This window comes from Lichenostomus cassidix, chromosome 2 (assembly GCF_008360975.1).
Source record: "Lichenostomus cassidix isolate B80296 chromosome 2, HeHo_3.0, whole genome shotgun sequence".
Taxonomy (NCBI): Eukaryota; Metazoa; Chordata; class Aves; order Passeriformes; family Meliphagidae; genus Lichenostomus; species Lichenostomus cassidix.
The window spans coordinates 3,288,792-3,309,389 of NC_139482.1; the positions used below are offsets into that span (position 1 = coordinate 3,288,792).

Genomic DNA, 20,598 nt, shown 5'->3' on the forward strand with positions numbered 1-20,598 from the left:
TAAGCTTTTCCCTCTTTAAGAAGGGAGGGGTTTAAGCCTGGAATTCAGCTGATTTTTTTTTTTTTCATGTAATTCCTTCAAGAGCTTTACTGTAAATTGTTTAAACATTATCACTGTGAATGCATGTTCTAGTGGAAATTGTCCCTGCCTATGGCAGGGGATTGGAACTAGATGATCTTTAAGGTCCCTTCCAACAAAAAACTTTCAATGATTCTATTCTGTGAAATCACATTTCACTTACTTTGATTTGGGGTTTTCTTTGTTTCTTCATTAGTGAAATAATTATTGCACATCTTTAATATTTTATTTATTATTTTAGTGATCATAGTGATCATAGAGCAGCTAACATGACACAGTCCTATCATACCCCAAATGGAAAGACTTTGTTGTTTGTCTTCACAGTATTGGACTTTGAAGTGTAGAAAATAAGCCAAGATATTGTTCTTTGCAAGGTGTAGGCTAAGGAACAAACTCTGAATCTCACATTTTCTCTATCATTAAACCTTAAGTCACCGCAAGCTTGTCAAAACAGTTTACTGTGGGTGAGTTCTGCCACTGTTCTGGCTCAGAGATTCTGTAAAGCCTAAAAGGGTTAATTTGGAGTCAATGGATGCACTGGGATAGCAGCAAATAAAGTCGGAAAGATATTCTAGAAAATGGGCACAAGGTCCTGCTTAATTTCTATATTTTGGATAGAATTCACTTCCAGGTAAGGCTTTTCCTGCCATTAAAACAAAGAACCTTTGCTACCTTTCCCTAAAGGGTAGCATCAAGCATGGAAAAGCAGAAATTCTCTGTCTTACAGTGCAGAAAATTAAATTGTGTTACATGACAAATTAAAAATGAAGAATCATGAACAGTCAGTACGTTAGCACAACTGATTTTGTTTATTTTTAAACCACCCCAAAATCCAATCATGCTCTATGTACATAGGCAATACACGGGATAGCACGCCGAATGTAGACAAGAAAGATAAAATATATCCTGGTTTCTTTTGCTGGTGATTTTCCTCTTTATTATTTTTTTCATTGTACATCTGTGCAAGTGGATGAAATGATCCAACCCATATGGATTCCTATAACAATCCTACCTCAACTCCCAATCCCACACTGTCTCTCTAAGAGCAGAATCCATCCCATTACCTCTGGGGGGTTTTTCTAAATGCTGGAATGTGCTGATTTTCTGTCAGTCCCTCTGGGCCTCACTTATGGAAAACTGTTTAGTGCAGAACAAGTACATCAGCATGTATCTGCTTTAACTACATTCTATAGTTAGTAGGTAAGACCAGCTAATGCTTTGGGTTACTCAGGAAATCATAAGTAGCACACACACACACAAATGAAAACAGAAAATAATCTTCCACGTCATTTAGAGTGTTAATTTTCTTCTCGTTTCCAGTGTCGTTTATTTCGCTAAGCACTGCTGCAAATCTTTCCTCTTGTCTTTATGCTCTTATTTTCTTACAAAACAGTATACTAGGCTTTCTGTATAAAACATATATATAAACATTTATATATATATATATATATATAAAAAAACAAAGCAACCACCCCCAAAATGGACTTACAGGTACATATTTGTCCCTCATTAGAAAATATACTGTGTGTACATCTATCTGTGGTCCCTGAATGTCGCAGCGCTGGCTACTGGAATGGGGTCAGAGACAAAGGGGACTTCTTTTCTCCTTGTTTTGCTTTAAAACACACAGATAAATTACACAAGGTGACCAAAAGCAGAGTAGCCACAGGAAGAATCAGATCCTGTCTACACATTGGCACCATGTTGCTCTTGTCGCCATTGTTGTTACTACTCTTCAATTTGACTTCTAGTTATTACTTCCCAGGAATTAACATATCTACATATATTTTTTGTTAGATATATTCTCCCCTCACAATCAGCTGGATGCATGTTCAGGGAAAATTAAACACCAGAAAGTCTAAACGATCCTGTGACTCTGGAAATTCTTACCCTGCTTAACTTTTCTGGTCCTCTTGCTCAAAGATGACCAATCCTTTAGGAAATTACGGTTAATTCTACATAACAAGTAATTTTTAGTAGCCTTTCCTTCCAAAAGATGCTTTTGGACACCGATTTGTGACAGCTTTATTTCCCTATTAATTGCTGGCATTAGATACCAGCCTTGCATTTTTATATAAATGCTATTCCTTCACGTGCAAGGCCCCCATTGTTGGTACAGATGGTTCTCCATCCTCAATATCTATTCTTTCAGGAAACAGACTGGTCACTGGAACTACATATTACTGAGTGATGGGGTGGGACAACCCACCACACTAAATACACCTCACAATTGGGTGGTAGCAAGGGAGGGGATAAACTTCAGCCCAATTTATTTAGGTCATGCAAAGGTGACCTAAATAAACTTCTTCCCAATTTATTTAAGTCATGACTTCTTGACCTGAAGACTCTGCAATTGAAAAAACCCAGATATAAAAAATGCTATTAAGATTGGGGGCAAAAAAACAAAAAAAAAGGAAAACTGTATTGAATTAAAAAAACCAAAGTACTGCTTGCTGGTTTACAAAGAGTCTATAACACTGATAAAATCTTCGAAAACCAATGTGCTGCTTTTTTTTTGCTTTTTTTTTTAAATTTCCTCTCCATGCCCTTTATTTTGGCTTCATTTCAACCCGGGAGTTCATATCATCCCCTTCCAGGTCATACTCTTCCACTTGGCCGCTGGTCCACACCTTCATGCGGTCGGTGAGGTCGCTGGTTCTGGGCGCCAGGATGAAGTCATAAATCAGGGCAGCACTTGCTCCTCCAATGATTGGCCCAACCCAGAAGATCTGAAAGGCAGGTCCAAGTTATTGCATCAGGTGTTTCTGCATTTGAAGCTCCTCTGAGGATTAGCACCATGAAATTTACAGTGTGAACTGGGAACTGTTAAATTTACAACCTGAATGTTTACTGAACTACGTGGCAAAATAACAGGAACTTCTCACCATTAATTGGTGATAGACCCAGAGGTAAATAACTGTGACTATGTTGAAAAGTTCTGACATTTAAAATCAGTTCTCCCCTGCTAAAACACCTCTGCTACTCCAGATAGAGTTGGCAGGGGAGCACAGTTCCTAAAAAAACAGGGCATTAGATGTCATTCTCCTATTAAATTCCTGTGATAGGTGAATTTGAAAGTACCACTTAACAAGAACCTAATGAAGGGCTTAATTTGCTACCAGACGCTGCTTAGGTGATGATGTTGCTGTAATTGAACTGGCCTAACCACTTAAGGAAATTAAAGTTTAGAAGGAAAGGTAATAAAGGGATTTTAGTAGACAGGTTGATTTTAATAGACATAACAATTGACATTAAAGGCTTTTTCTTCTTTTATTCAACAATACCACTAGTTTAAAACAAATTATTACCTCTATCTTCTTCTGGTTTTGTAAAGGATAATAATTTTCCTATTAAATTTTGCATATGCCAGCTACTCACTTAGTTACTTACCCTTAGAGTCCTAATAATAATGTTCAACTGGGAGATACTGCCAAAATTTCCCCAGAGTCCTCCCTTTATGTTTTACTCTTTAAATTAAAATGGAATCCATATCCAAATTTTTCACAATCCATTGTATTACCACTAAATTTCCACCAACGCCTATGCAATGGGCTGCCAAAATCGTGAGTAGGAGAGCTGGAACAAGCCCCATTTTATATATTCAAGAACACATGTTCACTTACAACTTTTATAACAGCCTTCTGTATTGAGCTTTGGTGAAATAAGTAAGTTTTAGTGAAGTTACTCATTTTAACTACACTTAAACACAAGGAATAATCTAAGGTTTATTGCATTTCCAGAACACTTATCCTTGAAAACACATAAGCAGATACTCAGCTTTAAGATGCTGAACCTTTTATTAGCTCTTAAATATTGGATGATCTATTTCAGTTTATAAACCTGCTTAAGAAACTTTCTAAATCAAGTTTTACCAGATTAAGCAGTAGCACTTTACACACTCAGTTTACACAATAAATACACAAAACAGGATTCTGTGTGATACAGCTTAAATATTTAAAAGGTTTGAAATAAAGAAATATAAAGGGAAATAACCAAAGAAAATCTATTGTATTACTTTGAACAAAGAGACTGGATGAGCCTGAGGATTTTCTGATTGCCTGAGGTGTGTCAGGATTGAAAGGAGATTATTCTCTGTTAAATGAAAGAGAAATGCCACCTCACTGATTGGGTGTAATGATACATGTTCAAATGCTTCTGGTCTTGTAGGCTGTATGCTTTCTGAGCCTCTTGTAGGCTATGAAAATTCATTCAACTTACCCAGTGATTTGCAAAGTTGTTGGCGATCAGCGCTGAGCCGAAAGATCTGGCCGGGTTGATTCCACAGCCGGTGTAGTCAATCTGGGAGGTGGAAAGAGAACCAGAGGTGAGGCACTGATGAAACCATCGCCATCCCATCATCCCCCTGCCTGTCCCCGAGGTGGGACACGGCAGATACAAACCCTGAGGGCTGAAACTTACAGCTAGAAGGTGTCCCAAGGCAACGGAGAGACCAATGGCCAGCGGCGCCGATCCCGAGACGTCGTTCCGTCTGCGGTCTGTGGTGGCCAAGACACACAGCACCAGCTGGAAGGTGGCAATGATTTCAATGCCCAGCCCTTGGCCTGCATTGATTCCCTCGGAAAGCTGCGTGGAGACAAGAAGGAAAACGTCACTTCGTAGTCCTACATGACTTCAAGCAGTGTGACAAATTTCTGCAGTATTTATTTTCTCAAAAGGAAAATGCAGACCTGCACATCCATTTCTCTCATGGGGCTCCTTTTGCTTAAAAGGAGGGTAAAAAGGAAAAAAAAAAATTTTTTTAACAGAAATAAGTTTTGAAACATTCCCTGCTGTACTCAAGTCTGGGCATAAACAGCTTTTTTTCGGTGGTTCAGCATGGTTGAGTGGTTGCTTCTTCCAGCCAAAGTGAACCCTCAGCCACTGGACACAATGAGGGTGCAACTGATCCATGAGTGGGAAACAAAGGAGCCAGAGATTTGCCTTCAGCAGAGCTTACTTTTTCAGAAGTGAGCTGTGGTGCCTTAGGACAGTCACTCATTTTTTCAGGGATTTCCATGTTAATATTAAGATATTAATATTCTACCTATACTGTGAATTAATTGCCTGAAAATTTGCCTCTAATGCCACATGAAATACCTTGAGATATTCATGGAGTTCATGTGGGACTGGTAGACGTGACAGAAGACCAAAAGTACCTCAAATATCTCTAGATATGAATATTTAGGCAATGTATCTCTAATTTGCATAGATAATGTTGTAGTCAATGGAGATGAGATCCATTTAGCTGATGAAATGTAGGTGATCATTTGAAAGCTTTTTCTTTTTTTTTTAATAGATCTCCTTTGTTAGAAAGAGTTTAGACACCTAACCCCCAGATAAACTCCATTTTTGTGCCTTAGACTCAAAATGAAACTCATTCAACACATTTGGGGTACATAAAAAAATATGCAATTAAAAAAATCCCAAGGAGCTGATGGGATTGCTTTGATTTCCTACTGAAGTAAGTTAGATTATGTAGAGAAACTCAAACTGTCAGACATAAATATTCCAATATTATTATTAGTCATGAAATCAGCAGAGCTTCTTATAAATGTGACTGCTGTGGAACATATTGAAACCATGGTGATTCACATAAATGGACATTGAGTAGAAATGCTGTCATATTTCAGGAGTACTGCTAAAAACTTCTGCCTGACAAGAAACCATTTGATGTTATAACAAGTTTCAAGTTCTGCTTTTAATTGCTGAATTCAGTGGTGTCTTCATTAAGTCCAGGCAAGTCTGTTACTGAGCTGAATAACTTGATGTTAAGCAGAAGCAACTCAGCTGCATGGATGGGATGAAACACGAGCTTGGCCACAGGCCAGAGAACTGAGATGTGAGTGACTCAGGGTAGGAAGCAAACTCTGCAAAACTTCTATTAATTTGTGCTATCAGTAGGTTATCACATCTGTCAGAGCCCCTGCATTAAAAATTGCTGGGTCATACATGGCAAAAAACATAATTACATGTTATTGTGTTCTGTCCAGAACAATGCTACAGGAAATCCTGATATTAATCTGATTTTGTGGTTTATGCCCTAATTTCCCCGAAGATAATATTTGAATAACCTTAAAACTTAAAGACACTTAACTGAACTCTTTCACTTTCCACCTGTGCTATTCATATTTCTTGTTTCTTCTTGTAACAAATATAAAATTCCTAAGCACTGAAAAAATTCATCTGAGTCTTCAGTTGGCATAAGTCTGATTAATGTATTTTTATATTTTGTTCTTTAATATGCAGGAGTGATATCTTCTGAGTTACAAGGAGTTTATCCACAAATAGAAGGGAATTCTGGTTGAAAGGATGGGTATTTTGGTTCCTTCTGCATCAATAGAGTAGAGACTAAAATACATTAATAAAACTTGCATTATTAGGACTTATATGTGAGAAGCATAAGTCTGACTTATACTTCCATATGAAATTCACTGAAAAGTACATGATCCAGAAATTCATGCTGAATACCTGAGATGTCTAAATTAATATTCTATTACTTTTGTAAGTTTTAAAAGCAAGCACTTTTTTTCACTGTAGAGACAATGGGATTTTTGCCTCTTAATAAATTAGGTTTCCAAGGCATCTTCTTGATATCAAAAACAATTTAAGAATCTGGACTACATCCCCTCTGGAAAATCTTATCTCACATTTGGACGGCCAAATGGCCGAATTAAAAGCTAGGTGTCTCAGCAAATGAGTGACTGATGTGCACACACCCAAAAGCAGATAAGAAACCAAACTCTTTTCTATCATAATGCAACCCCAGAGAATCCAGAGCTGAGGTCTGACACATCAATGTTAGCATTTGACAAAGCCTTGACATTTTAAAAGATTAAAGACTGGCCAGCCATTAGGCTTTCCCTTCACTTGAAGGGCTTCGACAAAAGACAAAAGACAATAAAAGCAAAATTATTCTTTAAAAACCTGTGATAACCTCTTATCTTCAAGAGGTGGAAATCATATTCTTCCTTTCCCTCCAGGAAAAACACATCCTACAGCTGACGTGACTTGAGGTCATTCTCCCATCTAATCAACACTTATTGATGGGCTGTGTGGAATCAAAGAAAACCTGGAAATATCATAGGAAACCTTTTGCTTTCCTCTAGCCATGTAATTTTACGCAGCCTGCCAGGAACGTTAAGGTTCCACAGTGAGAGCAAGGACTCTGGGCCAGGTTCCAAAATGCGACAAACCCAGGCAAAGCTTGGATGTCCTGCTTTGCTGGATCTGCAGTGTGTAAGTGTAGATAACAGAGGATTTATTTGCTAAATTATCACTGCATCAGCAGCCTGGGCCATCCAGGGTACTCAAGGAACAACAGTGCTCACCATCCCAACCACACCCCAGAAAAGCTTTAGGAAGAGAATAGGAAGGTACATTTCCTTGTGTCAAGTTAAAATGCACATATATGTGTGCATATTTATATTTATATTCATATTTATATTTATATTTATATAATCCTTATTCACAGGGGATTTGTAAGGGAAGTGTTACCCAGGTAATATTTTGCACCTTTAGAATCTGCTGGTTTAAGCTCTTGACAGAACCAGGTAGGCACAACCAACATGAGTTTGTCAACCTTTCCTTGTATTTTCTGTATGTTATTCAGGCATTTTAAGGAAAGCCTGAATTTCTCTTGAGTATTTTGTACAATACCAGACTCCAGAAGCTTCAGGGTTGTCTACAGCTTTAAGGAACTAAATATAATACAAGGGATTAAATTGAAACACACAAGCCCATCTTCATTTCTAAAAGACCTTACCACACCACAAGAGTCTACCCAGATTCCTTTTTCCTTTCTTGTTCACATGAATAATTCCACTAAACTTCATTTCCAAGTCGGTGTTTTGACAGAAGAGGCACCAGAAACACAGATAAGAAATGGGCTGAATCTTTGGCAAGATCTGGGAGTTATCTGTGGACACATTTATCTGATCAGCTGAATCCATCTCGGCTGCTTTAGCCTGCAGTGAGCAATTCTCCCTCGGCTGTCGCAGCTCCCAGGGAAGAAGCAGAACATGCAGACACCCCAAGGGAGATGAATCCTTCTGTGAGCTGAATTGCACCATTTCCAACCTTCATGATTCCATGTTTTCCCCCCCAGTTCACTGTGTATCTGAACAAGGTTGTGGAATAAAAATCACCTGAAATTCAGTCAATGTACAGAAATTTCATAATTCAAAAAACACCTGAGATGCAACTGATTGGAACCTAAGGAAGCACTAAAGGCACAGTTGCTTAAGAGACAAGAACTGCATTCAGATGAGGACTGTTAAACCCCAAAAAGCATTATCTAGACATGAACATGAGAGCAATTAACTGAGAGGAACACCTGCTTTTTGTCTTAGGAAGTAGGCAGTGGTCACATCACTTCCAGGTCTCCACGACCTCAGACAGGAGATGAGAACTATGGAATTCGTTTCCCAGAAATGCCCTTAACTGCATGTTTAGCTGGCTGACTCCCATAGCAATAATTTGGGTAATTAATGGTATGTTTTCTTTCCTTTTGATTTTTTTTTTTTAATTTTTAGAGCAGGATATTTACTAGTTGTCCACCTTCGGAAGAGAAATGGGGACAGGAAATGAAACTGGCCCAAGGTAAACCCCCTCTGTGTACTTCTCCAGGGGCTTCATATTTTTCTCATTATGAAGGAAAGTATATCAAACCCAAACCTGTTTCCCGTTAGATGGATAAGACACTTTGTTATGCAAGGTGGTTCCATCATGTGGTGTTGAGCTCCATCTCATCCAATAAACCCTCAGCCCTGGATTGTGGCTTCTAGGGCCCAGCTTCCTTTCATATAACAGGGATTAGTTTCTCATTGTTCCAGAGAAAGGAGAGGCCTCTGGAATTGCAGAAGTCTGTTTTTCAGCAGGGGAATGTCAGCTTTCCCCATTCTTGTGAAATACTGGCTGATGTGGTTTTGAGGGAGAAAATTTAGGCCACAGCATTTTTAATGGCTGGGAGTTCTCTTCCTTGCATATCCTCACCATCCTACCTAAATGATTTCCTTTTTTCTGTCATGGCAGATAGTTTTCTTAAAATTAGCATTTTATTCAAGTAAATTCTTGCTGTGTTATCACATTTTCTTCCTATAGCTTAATATTTCCCTTCTTAGACTTCCCTTCTTTTACTTAATAAAGAAAACTCTTCACAATAGTTTAGATGGTTCATTCTCACTTCTTCATCCTCTCTGTTTAAATATTAATCATGCTGCTTTATCCAAACTAACTATCATTTAAGTGTTCAGCTGGCAAAGTTCCTTAGTGGGAAGTTCCACAAATATAATCTCAGAAATTCTTCTCCCTACTTCCCTCCAGACCACATCCCACTGTCTTGCCTGTCATTTTGTTTGACTTTTCTCACTCTTTCAGCTCCAACTCAGTCATGAAAAGAACTTGATAACTTCCATATTGATAACATACCTTTCTTCTGCTGGATGTCTACCCCACATCTCCATAGCTATAAACCTTCCCTTAATTGATAGTCAAAATTTATTCAGAGACTTCATCCCTGGCTATTTAACTGCAGTTATTCACTCCTACCCTTCTATTTAACAGTATCACTCAGAAACGGATGTTTCTGTAGCCATTATTTGAGTGTTAGGCATTCAGGGAGTACAAAAGTCTCATTTCTTTAGTAAGTGGAGACAGGCAAAGATCTAAAGAGTTTCACTTAAAATTATGCGACAGGAGCACTCAGAAGCTGCTATGAATTAGCTTTGGATCGTATCCTACATCAACAATAGAAGCATTCAGCAGAACCTGGGGACAAAACATATTGTCCTCTGCTAGATTATCCTTCCTATAAATACAGCCTTAAGAGCTCTAAAGGGGACTCATTCAATTCCCAGAGCAGAAATCATATTTTCCGTTCTTTGGATGGCAGACACCCTCCAGGAGCAAGGCTGAGCTCCCTCCTCCCACCCTCTCTGCAGGCTGAGGAGAAACTATGCAGGGCTTTGTGTCTTAGAGCCATGGAGAGAGAGAGGGGAGAATGATTATTATATTAGACAAGAGCACATAAAATTTGTGTGTCAGACCAAGACAGGCAGTAAAACTCAATTCCTCTACAGGTCTTGCATTTAGCACAGCTGCTTAGAGAGAGACGAGGTTTTTATTTACAATTTTTATATGCCTCTGAGAAAGTTGCTTTAGGGAAATTTGGTTGGTTGGTTGGTTTTTTTTGGTTTTGGTGGGTTGGTTTTTTTTGGGGGGGGTGGTTTGGTTTTTGGTTTAGGGCTTTTTTTTGTTTGGTTGGGTTTTTTGGGTTTGGTTTTTTTTGGGGGGGGTGTTTTAGTTTTGTTTGGTTTTGGGGTTTTTTGTTTGGTTTTGGGTTTTTTTTGTTTGTTGGTTGGTTTGGTTTTTTTTGTTAAATCTTGCTGCTGAGAAAGAAACAACTTCTAAATAAACAACTTCCATTCAGGGCATGAGGAATTGTGAGGGTTTGCTTTCCTTTTTTCCCTTTACCCAGCCAGAGCCAAGCAAATGGTTCATTTTCTGTAACCCTGAAGCACTCATTTATTACCAGCCCAGTAGCAGATAATATTTCAGTGGGGGATTTTGGACATAGCTGAATTTTGAGCCTAATAGGATCTTCCTTTCTATGTTGTTACTGGAATGACAACTGGATTTGCACAAACCTCACAGTATGGTGTTGGCAATTGCACCAAAGTGATATTCCTTTTCTATTTCTAGACAAACACTTCAGCAAAACTGTGAATTTCTCGAACTTTCTGAGTCTGAGGGAGTCTTGTGCACAACATTGAAGACTTAGCATTTCCATGGGGTTAAAAACCAGCTCTGAGCTTGTGCAATGGATTTCAGGAATTGAAATGGGGGAACAATTCCAGCTCCTTCATTTCTCCACCTTGTTCATCAAGCAAGAAATCCTAACAAAGGAAGGAAAAGGGGCCAAACCCATTCCAGAGCCATCAGTGCCTTCAGGAGGAGCTGTGTGTGTATATCTGTAAGGGAATGTGCCACAGGTCTGCTCGGAAAGCGTTCAGTGACTCCACTTGGCACAGAATTAGCGTCAAGAGCCTGGAAAGTTTAATTTTCTGTGACACCTCCCAGTGGTTCCTAGAGAGGGGATGCACAGCACTCATCCAGAGAAGCACACAGAGGATTTCTTTACTCCTTTCCAGTCTGAGTTCTGCCTTGCAGAGCTCCCAGGCCACATTTTTTCCCTCCTGCTGTGTATAGTTTCCTGCAGGATGCCTGTCAGGCCCTGTATATTTGGTTTAACAGGTTGATGTTGTGCCTCAGCCTCAGATCTCCTCAGCTCCAGTGAAGCTGCAGCAGATAAACACCAACATCAGCTCCGGATTTCAGGAAGATCAGCACTTTCCCATCAATCATAAATACCCAGGGCTACAAAATGCTCCCAGCCAGGCCAGAAAAACCTCCAGGAGACAATTGTGGCACCAGGTAAAGACCTCCTGGTTATTGAATTCTCTCCATTAAGCTGCAGAATGGACAAATAACCAAAAATGTACTACTGCCCTAAAGAAAACAGGCAATTTCCTCTGGAGACAAACAGGACATTTTTCAAGGGCTATCTTTTCTTCCTTTAGTACTTGTGATGTGGTTTGGTATCCTCGCTTTAAAAATGCTTCTCTTAAAAATGTCTATACAGCCCAGATAGTGGTATTTTTAAGGATTCTGTGATTAAAGAAATGTTACTCTCAGCTCCCTGAAGGTTCTGCTAAAGCTCATGAGCTCTGCTACAACAGCTTAGATGTTTTTCCTTACCATTGCACCAATTTAACCAGAATTGATCCATAATATTCTTTCTCTTGCTGTGGAAATTACCATTTGTTCCTAAACTGAATATGTCCTTCCATGTCAAATCTTGATTTCGAACCCACACCTACTAATAGATATTTTTTTCCAAACTTTCCAATGAATTTAAATTAGAAAATGAAATTTGGGTTTATCTCATCTGAAGAATCCTTCTGTCCATCTGTCTCTGGTGTGTGAGAGTTTTTGGGGGTGTGCATACAAACACACAGAGAGAACACCCAAATATATTTGGTATAATACATAGAATGCTATGGAAAGGAAAATAATTTTAACTGTTTATTCACCACCCAGGAAGGGTGGTGGTAAAATGAGTTTTACTTGTAATTCATACTTAATCCTACTTGGTTTGACAGCTGATCTAACACAGAAAAAATTGTTCTTAAAAAATCCCAGCATGACTCCACTTGAAATGCAATAGTAACTAATCTACCAAATTATTAATGTTCTTAGATCTATGGAAACTCATTGTTTTTAACCCCCTGTGCACCCCTTCCAGGAATTCCTATAATTTCTAAGTAGAAATAAGTGAAGAGAACCTTTAGTTTGAGTCCTGCAGAATATTTTTCAGACATTAGACCAGTCATTCTTGGATCCACTGGCCCAAAACCCACTTTGATCTCCTCTATTCCAGCACAAAAGGACAGGACTGCAGGAGGATGAGCACCAAGGGCCTCTCCTTGTGCCAGAAATGGCCTTGTTGCTGCATCCCTCCATGCTCCCTGCCAAAACCCTGGGATATGGCTCTATTATTATAGAAACACGAAGAAAATCTTCGTAGAAATGGAAATTAGGTAATAAGCTCTGAGATCTGAGATAAGGATTAGAGCCATAATCCCAAATTCTCCAGGGTATGGGTGATAACCATCAGGTTTACATCTCAGCCCAGATGTTTCTGCTGTCACTGTGTGAATTCATTTGAAAGAGGCCAAGACCTTGGCCAGTTCTAAGCAGGTGCCTTTCCTGTGTCCCACCTGCCCTGCCTGGGGCCTCTCAATACAATGCTGGCAAGCCTTAAAAGCCCTCTGCTGCAAAGAACTGACAGTGAACAATGAGCTATTGTTGCGACAGTCTTTGTCAAGAAATAAAAACCCCAGATTAATGTCATGTACCGGAACCATTTTGCTCATTCTGAAAAACGCAGCAGTTTCTGGTCCCTTGTGGAAGTTCGAGTGCTGAAGCATGCAGATGTCCCAGCAGAGGCAAGGCTGGCAGGAGAAAACTAAATTGGATCAAAACCAGGGAGGGTAGAGGGCAGAGAAGGGAGAATGAAGCTCCTTATTGTCCTAGATTTGAGAAAGGCTCAGTATAGAATCTGCATTTAAAGAAAAAAAGGCATTTGAGGATTTTTCAATAAGCGCTAAAGGTCAGGAACTCAGCTGCATGTCTCGTCCATCCAGCAGCACCTCTGGAACTGCAATTTTCCACAGTGACTCAGAGGAAAAGCAGCATCACTTACTCAATTGTCCCCTCACACTGTCAGGCTCTCGGTTTATTTTGGATGTTCTTCCAACTCGAGCCGGCTTTGTTTAATTGGAGGTTGGAGAACAGAATCGTAGGGCGAGGGCACGAGGAGAGAGGGAAATCACAAGGCAAACACTGAGTCATCCAGGGCAACCAGGCCAGTCCTGCTCCCCATGGTCAGAGGGCCACTGGTGAGGACCAAATGTGGGGAGTGAGGTGATTCCCATTGGGAATCCCCTCTGGGACAACTTTCTAGAGGATGGGGAACATCTAATGGGAAATATCAGGATAAAAACTTCAGTGTTGACCCATGAACACCATTAAAAGGTGTGGCAGGTCTCAACTACATGACAGGGAATTCCCACTGCTGGTGCAACTTTATGCTTGCACTTAGAAGTGTCCATGGAAATTTGTTGTCCATGGAAATGTCCTTGGAAATTTGTTGGGATAAAAAACACCCTATTTGATGCCCTAGAGATAAGATCATCTGCAGAAGATAAGGACCCACATATCCCATCACATCCTATGCTCCACTCTCCTGGAGACAAGAGGTTGTTCATCTTCCCCAAGAAGCTGAGTAAGGCTGGAGCTGGGCACATGTAGACAGTAAAGGGAAAAAAGATCTCCAGCATTGAGATTCCAAATTGCTCCACTGCTGCTGGATCACAACCCAGCTAGGTGGGAGCAGTTATGGAAAAAGAACTCATTCCCACCCCTGGAATTGCTCAAGGCCAGGCTGGATGGGGCTTGAAGGTCTAGTGGGAGGTGTCTCTGCCCATGGCAGGAGAGTGGAACTCAGTGATCTTTAAGGTCTCTTCCAACCCAAACCATCCCATGATTCTGTGATTCTGTGGGATTTTGGTGAGGCTGGAAGGTGTGTCAAAGCAGCAGATGCTGCCCTGGTATGAAGAGCCAAAGACAGCAAAGGCCTCCTTTTTCCTTCCTTTTTCCTTCCTTTTTGCTTCCTTTTCCCCTGTCCTTGAGCAATGTGGAGCTGGAGGCTGGGTGTTTATCCCCAAAGGAATTGCACCCTTGTGTGCCTCAGTTCTGCCACGGCTGATCCAGATTTCCAGATTTGGGGAGCTCCATGGAGCAGCAGTGGCAGAGACACAGCCAGTCAGAGTGGAAATCCAAAAGGAGTTCTGGAAGAAGGTAACTTTCCACACTCCAGGAATAGCATCCATATGAATATTCACCTGTCTTAAAACGACCTCTGAATCCACTGACCGCAGATCTCTTCTGGCTTTTCCAGAAAGCTCTTTAGTTGCACAAACAACATTTATCAGTCCACTGGGTGTTTTCTAAACCCAAGCCCTCCTATTTGTTATTCTTGGTTGTTTTTCTTTTCCCTTTATCTACCCGAGCAATGCTACCTTCAGGTCTGTTTTTCTTGCCTACGAGTTTTTATCCACTTATAACTTTTAAAATAATAAAACTTGAAGGCAGAGTTTTCAAATAGTTTCCAAATTATAGCCCCAAGAGTTAGGGGATGCATTTCCTGGCATTCTCATCACTATGCCAAAATACAGAAACTATGGAATTGTGAAAATTGTGGAACAGTGCCCACATTTGTTTAAAAATTCTAATTATTTATAGATATTCTAATTATATATAATTCTAATTACATATAGATATATCTATATCGATATATCTTTAGCTCAGGTTATCATATACATATATATATATATAGCTCAGGTTATGATAGATAGATAGATGATAGATAGATAGATAGATAGATAGATAGATAGATGATAGATAGATACAAAATAACCTGAGCTAAAGAAATTTTCCCAGCATGTTTTTAAAAGTTTGATAAAAGTTCTCCAGATAAACATTGTTTAACAGCAAATATTGTGTTACCTTACAGCACACAAGTCTCCTCTCACCCTTCTTTCCTGCTTGAACTCTTTGTTGGTCATTAACTGCCTGTGCTGAATAATTTGTTCCATTATCCAAGCTCCAGATCTGTCCTCACCAGACAATAGCCAGCTTTGCTGGCAGATGAGTGCATTTTGGATCTGCTATTCTCTATTCTTACAGCTTTACCTAATGGAAATTTGTAACATGTAGTAATCCAACTTCCAAAAAAAGACACAAGATGATGTAAGGAAAAATATTTAAATTTTTAGAAGAGCAAACACACTGCATACTCCTCTTCCAGCTTCTCCAATTCTCAAAGTTTTTGCCTTGGAACCCACACCACCACTAAAATATATTGGAAGTTAAGTGTTTTAAAAGGATTCAGTAATCTAAATACATCTCTGAGTGTTGTCCAAAACGTCTTATTCGGGACCAGCCAAAGTAACTAAAAATATATCTGTTGACTTAAGCAATATTTGGATCAAAATCCTAATGTGTGACTGGTTTGCTTGTCTTAGTGCAAACCAGACCTGAATATTGAACATGTTAAAGGAACATCCTGCATTTTCATTCTCCCTTCTCTCTCCTCAGCCTTGTACTGCCCATGGCTGGATTTTGTGTTTCATTTGCTTGTGTTTCCTTTTTTCCCTTTGGGTAATGAGAAAGACAGAGATTTATCCTTCTCTAATTTTGGATATTCAGCAGAGGCTCCCAAGGCTGGAGCTTCACCATGGCAAAGAAGGGCTGAGTGTCTCTGGAGGCAACTCAACAGATCTAAAGGTTGCAGTGCCTCTCTTTGCCCCTCATTCTCTGTGAATCTGAGAGGATTCCATGGAAATGGGCTCTCAGCTTGGTCCCTCAGTGCAGGACCTGCAGCCAGGCAGGATAAATCCAAGCTCAGGCAGGCAACCCCACCCAGCATCCCCTGGGAACACGGGATGGCCACTCACTCCATCACACTGCCCCCACCACATTTTTCCTGTAAAAATCACCTCTCCAAGAGCACGGCAGGGTCAGAGCAGAGGACAAAGCCACACACATCCAAGCCCTCTTTCCAGCTTCAAACAAGCAGCACTCTCTTCCTAGCTATTCCTTTTCTCAACAGTGAATCCACACCTGGTTATGCACTAGAAGGGCTGGAAGGCAGAGCAGCTGGCAGGGATGCCAGCTCTGAGCCTCCCCTCCTTGTCCTCAGGTTAAAAAGCACAAAATAAAGCAACCCTGTGGCTTCTCCTTGTCAGCTCTTGGTGCTGATTTTTGGGTTCAGGGTGTGCTCTGCTGGGATCAGCTCTGCACAAGCACAAACTCTCTGCTGCTCCCTCCTGCCTTGGGCTCAGACCTCTCAACCGTCCCCTCCCCAGACACTCCAGAATTGTCACTGGGAAGTGAATGGATTTGCTTTCCTTTCCTTCTCTCTCTAGTTCTTTCTTGCAAGGGAGAAGAACAGCTGCTGCCCTCCCCATCCCCAGGGAGGTCTCCCTGCTGCTCCTCAAGCCAGAACATTTATAACTGGATGTGAAAGAGAAAAGAAACAAAATTCCGAGTATTTTCCAATGATAAGCAGTGAGGCCAGAACTTTTAGAAACTATATTCTCTGTTATAGCATTGCACAGAAATTGTTGATTGATTTGTAAAATTTATATGATGGAGACTTAGCCCTGCCTAGTTTTGCCTTTGTAGCTTGGGGAGTCACTGACTGAGGGGAAAGAAGACCTTCCCACCACTTTAAAAATGGCCAGATTTAGGGCTTTTGGTTAGAGGAAGGAACCAATCATCAGGGTTTTATGGCAGCAAAAGGGAAAGACCAAGCTTAAGAGCTACCAAAACCAGACCTCCCGTGCTTAATGGCAGTTGGACCTCTCGAGGAAACCACTTGGGTGGACACCCTGTGCCCTGTGGTTGAGCTGTTCCCTCCGTCAGTGGTTTCAGAGGAAAAGATCACATATCACCCTCGCAGCCAGAGCCTTCTGGAGTCAATAAAATTATTTGCTCTTCTTGCCCAAAATGTTTTGAGTTTAACCCATCAGAATTTCCAAAGCGCTGGCAGGATGGAATAGCTGCAGGCACCAGGAGAGAGAGAGGTAAGCAGCCAACTCACAGAGTGACACTGTGGGTGACACTGAACTGCCCAGGAATCACCTTGATATCAGATTTTACTTTGTTTTGAACACCTGCCTCATGTTCTGAACGAACTGTAATGCCACAGCATGCAAAACCATATTGCTATTTCACCTAAATTATTTCAGAAGAGGTGTTGTATTTGCACTTTTGTGTCCCAAATAGCCTTGTGGCTTCAAATGGGCAGAAGATTTCAAATTAGCTCAGTTTACAAACTGCAATCAGGAATATTCTGCACGAAAAGGACCATAGAGAATATATGAAGTGCTTGTTTTTAACAGATCAGGTGAAATAAGTGACTAGAAGGAATTTTTATTTATAGCACTGTGTGTCCTGCAGTGGCTCTAGCACTGCCTCAGACAGTGGGATGATTTCAAGTTTAAAAGTGTATTTATCCCTTTTTTTCTCCTATTACACCGCAACAACAACAGCAAAATGACATTTTGAGGAGGAGGAGTTGTGGCCAGGCAGTTTTTAGGCAGCATGATGTGAGCATCTGGCTGGGAGAGGGCTGGCAACTGCACCCCAGTTACCTGCAGCTGCATCACATTTTCCTCCAGTTTACACCTGAGAATTCAGGATTTGTCCCATTTTTGCCCAGAAATGCACAGAAAGGGCAGCTGGGATCCTGTCAGGCAGGATGTGAGCACTCTGCCTAATGCAACAGGTACTGCTCACACCTTTGGGGTTTCTCTTGCTGCACACCTCTGTCTGCTCCTGTGGGTTTTTATTGCAGCCACCACCAGGATACACAAAATATTAATTAATTACAGAAAATGAACCACACTCACAGAAGCCAAAACAACACTGGTATATGCCATTAATCTGCATGTCACCTTAGGGACCCTCAGAGCCATGAAAGATCATGAAACTGTCAGTGTTAAATTAGTGTCAAAAGCCACCTCTCAGCAACTTGGATGCACAAAACCGAACATAAACAAAACTGATAGTGACCAGAACATCCCAAAGCTCCAAAATGAGGGTGGGGAGGAAGGAACATCCCTGTGACATTATCAGTCAGGACTGAATTCTCTGCTACGATAAACATTTGGCTGCCTGAGATCACCACCACCACCCCCACAACATCTTTAGCAGATTACAGGTGCTACATTTCTAAACCCCCCCCCAAAAAAAAAAGAGGAGAAAAAAGGAGGAATAAAAGTTTCTACTCACAGCATTAAGCCCCAGGGAGTTTTCTGGGAGAGAAGAGGTGACTCCCGAGAGGATGGCTGTGGCCACCACCGCCCCCAGGCACTGGGCGAGGATGTACATGAGCGCCTTGAAGATGCTGATCTGGCAGCTGAGCAGCAGCCCCAGGGTGACAGCAGGGTTCAGGTGTGCCCCGCTGATGTGGCCCACGCTCTGTGCCATCGTAGCAATGGATAACCCAAAAGCCAGCGACACCTTCACGTTGTCCTGGGACCTCGTCGATGTCTTGTTGCCCACCACGGGGAAGTTGAAGCCCAGAGCCGAGCCAATGCTGATAAAAATAAAAAGGCTCATGGCCAGGAACTCAGCCACCACTGCCCTCCAGAACATTTTCTTTTTGAATTCACTTGCCATCTTTCCTCTTTCTCTCTCTCTTTCCCCTCCTCACTTTCCCTTCTCCCTCTCTCCCTTCCTTTGCCTGATATTTTTCCTTTGAGGTCTGGAGAGAAATCTGGAGGAAAAATACAGTCCTTGGATTATTTATAGGGCTTGGGTGGTCTGTAGGAGGAAAGGGGTGTTGCACAAAAGGAGGAAAGAACATCTACATAGATGCTGACTGCTAGATTGATGTAAGACACTGTTTGCCTGCCAAAGTTTTTTCTTCCTTTTTTTTTTTTTTTTTTTTCCCTTTCCCCTCCCTTAACAGCGTTCGATCTCTGCCGCCGTTTTTTAAGAGCCTTTTGAAAATTCTTGGAAAAATCTTTTTAGGAGAGCCTCAGGAATTCCAGCCTCACTCCTTTAACTCCTGTGTCATCATTCAGCACACGGATTGGAACGAAAGCTTTGATGGGATTTCTGTCTGGAGCTGAAACAGAAAGCAAAGTTATCTGTGGTAAGTTATTCACGCTCAGCTTCAGCGGCAGCAGATAACAGCTGAAAGTAGTAAATAAGACTGACAACTAAATCCACGCTCTAGAGGCTTCAGTAGCTCTGTTTCTTCTGAAAAAAAGGTAGAAACGTCCCTTCTGCTGGATGTGTGGACTCGGAGCTGTTGTGGGTGCCAAGTCTGGCGGCTGTAGGGACACACTTGGATTTACACAGCTCACACGAGCTGCTGCTCACTGGTGAGGGATCACTTTTAATCCCTGTGTAAATCTGACATAACACTGTGGTAAGCTGGAAGCTTTAAATGCATGTAATTTGAATGCCAAGGATAATTTTTTTTTTTCTTTTATTTTTGGGTTTGGTTTTTTTTATATATGGCATTTATTCACTTTTTTTCTTCCAAGCACAGAGGCATCTCAGGGTTTCCCCAGCCTTACCCTTCAGGAAAAAAGCCACTTTGGGGGTTCCTAGCCCATGTCCTGCAGAGAGAGCCCATCTCCCACCACCCTGCTGAAGGTCAGCTCTGCTATCCTGGCTGTCACCAGGGAGACTGGCAGCTGCTGCTGAGCCACAGGACTGGCTGGACACAGAGACAGAAGGAGAGCAGGGGAGAAGGGAAATTACATGCTTGGTTTTGCAGACAAAATGAACCTCACGGCAGTGCCAGAGCCTCTCGGAGCACAAGGTCTGAGTGCCTGGGACACGCTCAGGCTCAGATTAACCCTGTGCTCTCAGCTCCCTGCCTGCTCCAGCAGCTGGCAGTGTCTCCAGCTGTAAATCCCGGGGTTTGAGCTGACTTCAAACCGGGAGAAATCTGTTCCAGAGGCAGGAATTGATTCCCCAGGCACAGCTCCTGAAGGATGGGTGTTTAAAAGCAGCTTAGCTCTCTGCCTCCTCTTTTTTTTTCTTCTTGTTTTAATGCACTGGTAACATCTTTTAAATTGCACTTAAATTCATTCAAGGCTTTTTCATTTGGACAGTATGTCAGCAAGAAGGAAAAAATCAAATACACACCTGGATAGTATTAGACAGTCAATAAGGGTGTTTAAAAAACGTATTTGGTTTTCAAAAGATGATGCAGTGACAAAGATGAAAACAATTTAAATAAAAACCCAGATGTCTGCAGCTTGTAATGCCCAAGTTCTTATTCTTTCTAGGCATCAGATGTTCTTGATTTTTCACATAGCAAATTTTATTTCCTTTTTGTTTTATAATGCACTTACACAACAGGACTGTACCAGT

The 20,598-nt window shown here is 41.2% G+C and overlaps 1 protein-coding gene across 1 annotated transcript; it reads right to left on the reverse strand.

Annotated features, from left to right (window-relative positions):
* Positions 1-864: 864 nt before the first annotated feature.
* AQP1 (aquaporin 1 (Colton blood group)) lies at positions 865-19,088 on the reverse strand. The gene is made up of 4 exons (XM_085050155.1): positions 18,496-19,088; positions 4,498-4,662; positions 4,297-4,377; positions 865-2,807 (listed from the first exon to the last, which is right to left on the reverse strand). Exons 1-4 carry the CDS (start codon positions 18,883-18,885, stop codon positions 2,628-2,630), a joined length of 816 nt encoding a protein of 271 aa, XP_084906281.1. The 5' UTR covers positions 18,886-19,088; the 3' UTR covers positions 865-2,627.
* Positions 19,089-20,598: the final 1,510 nt, after the last annotated feature.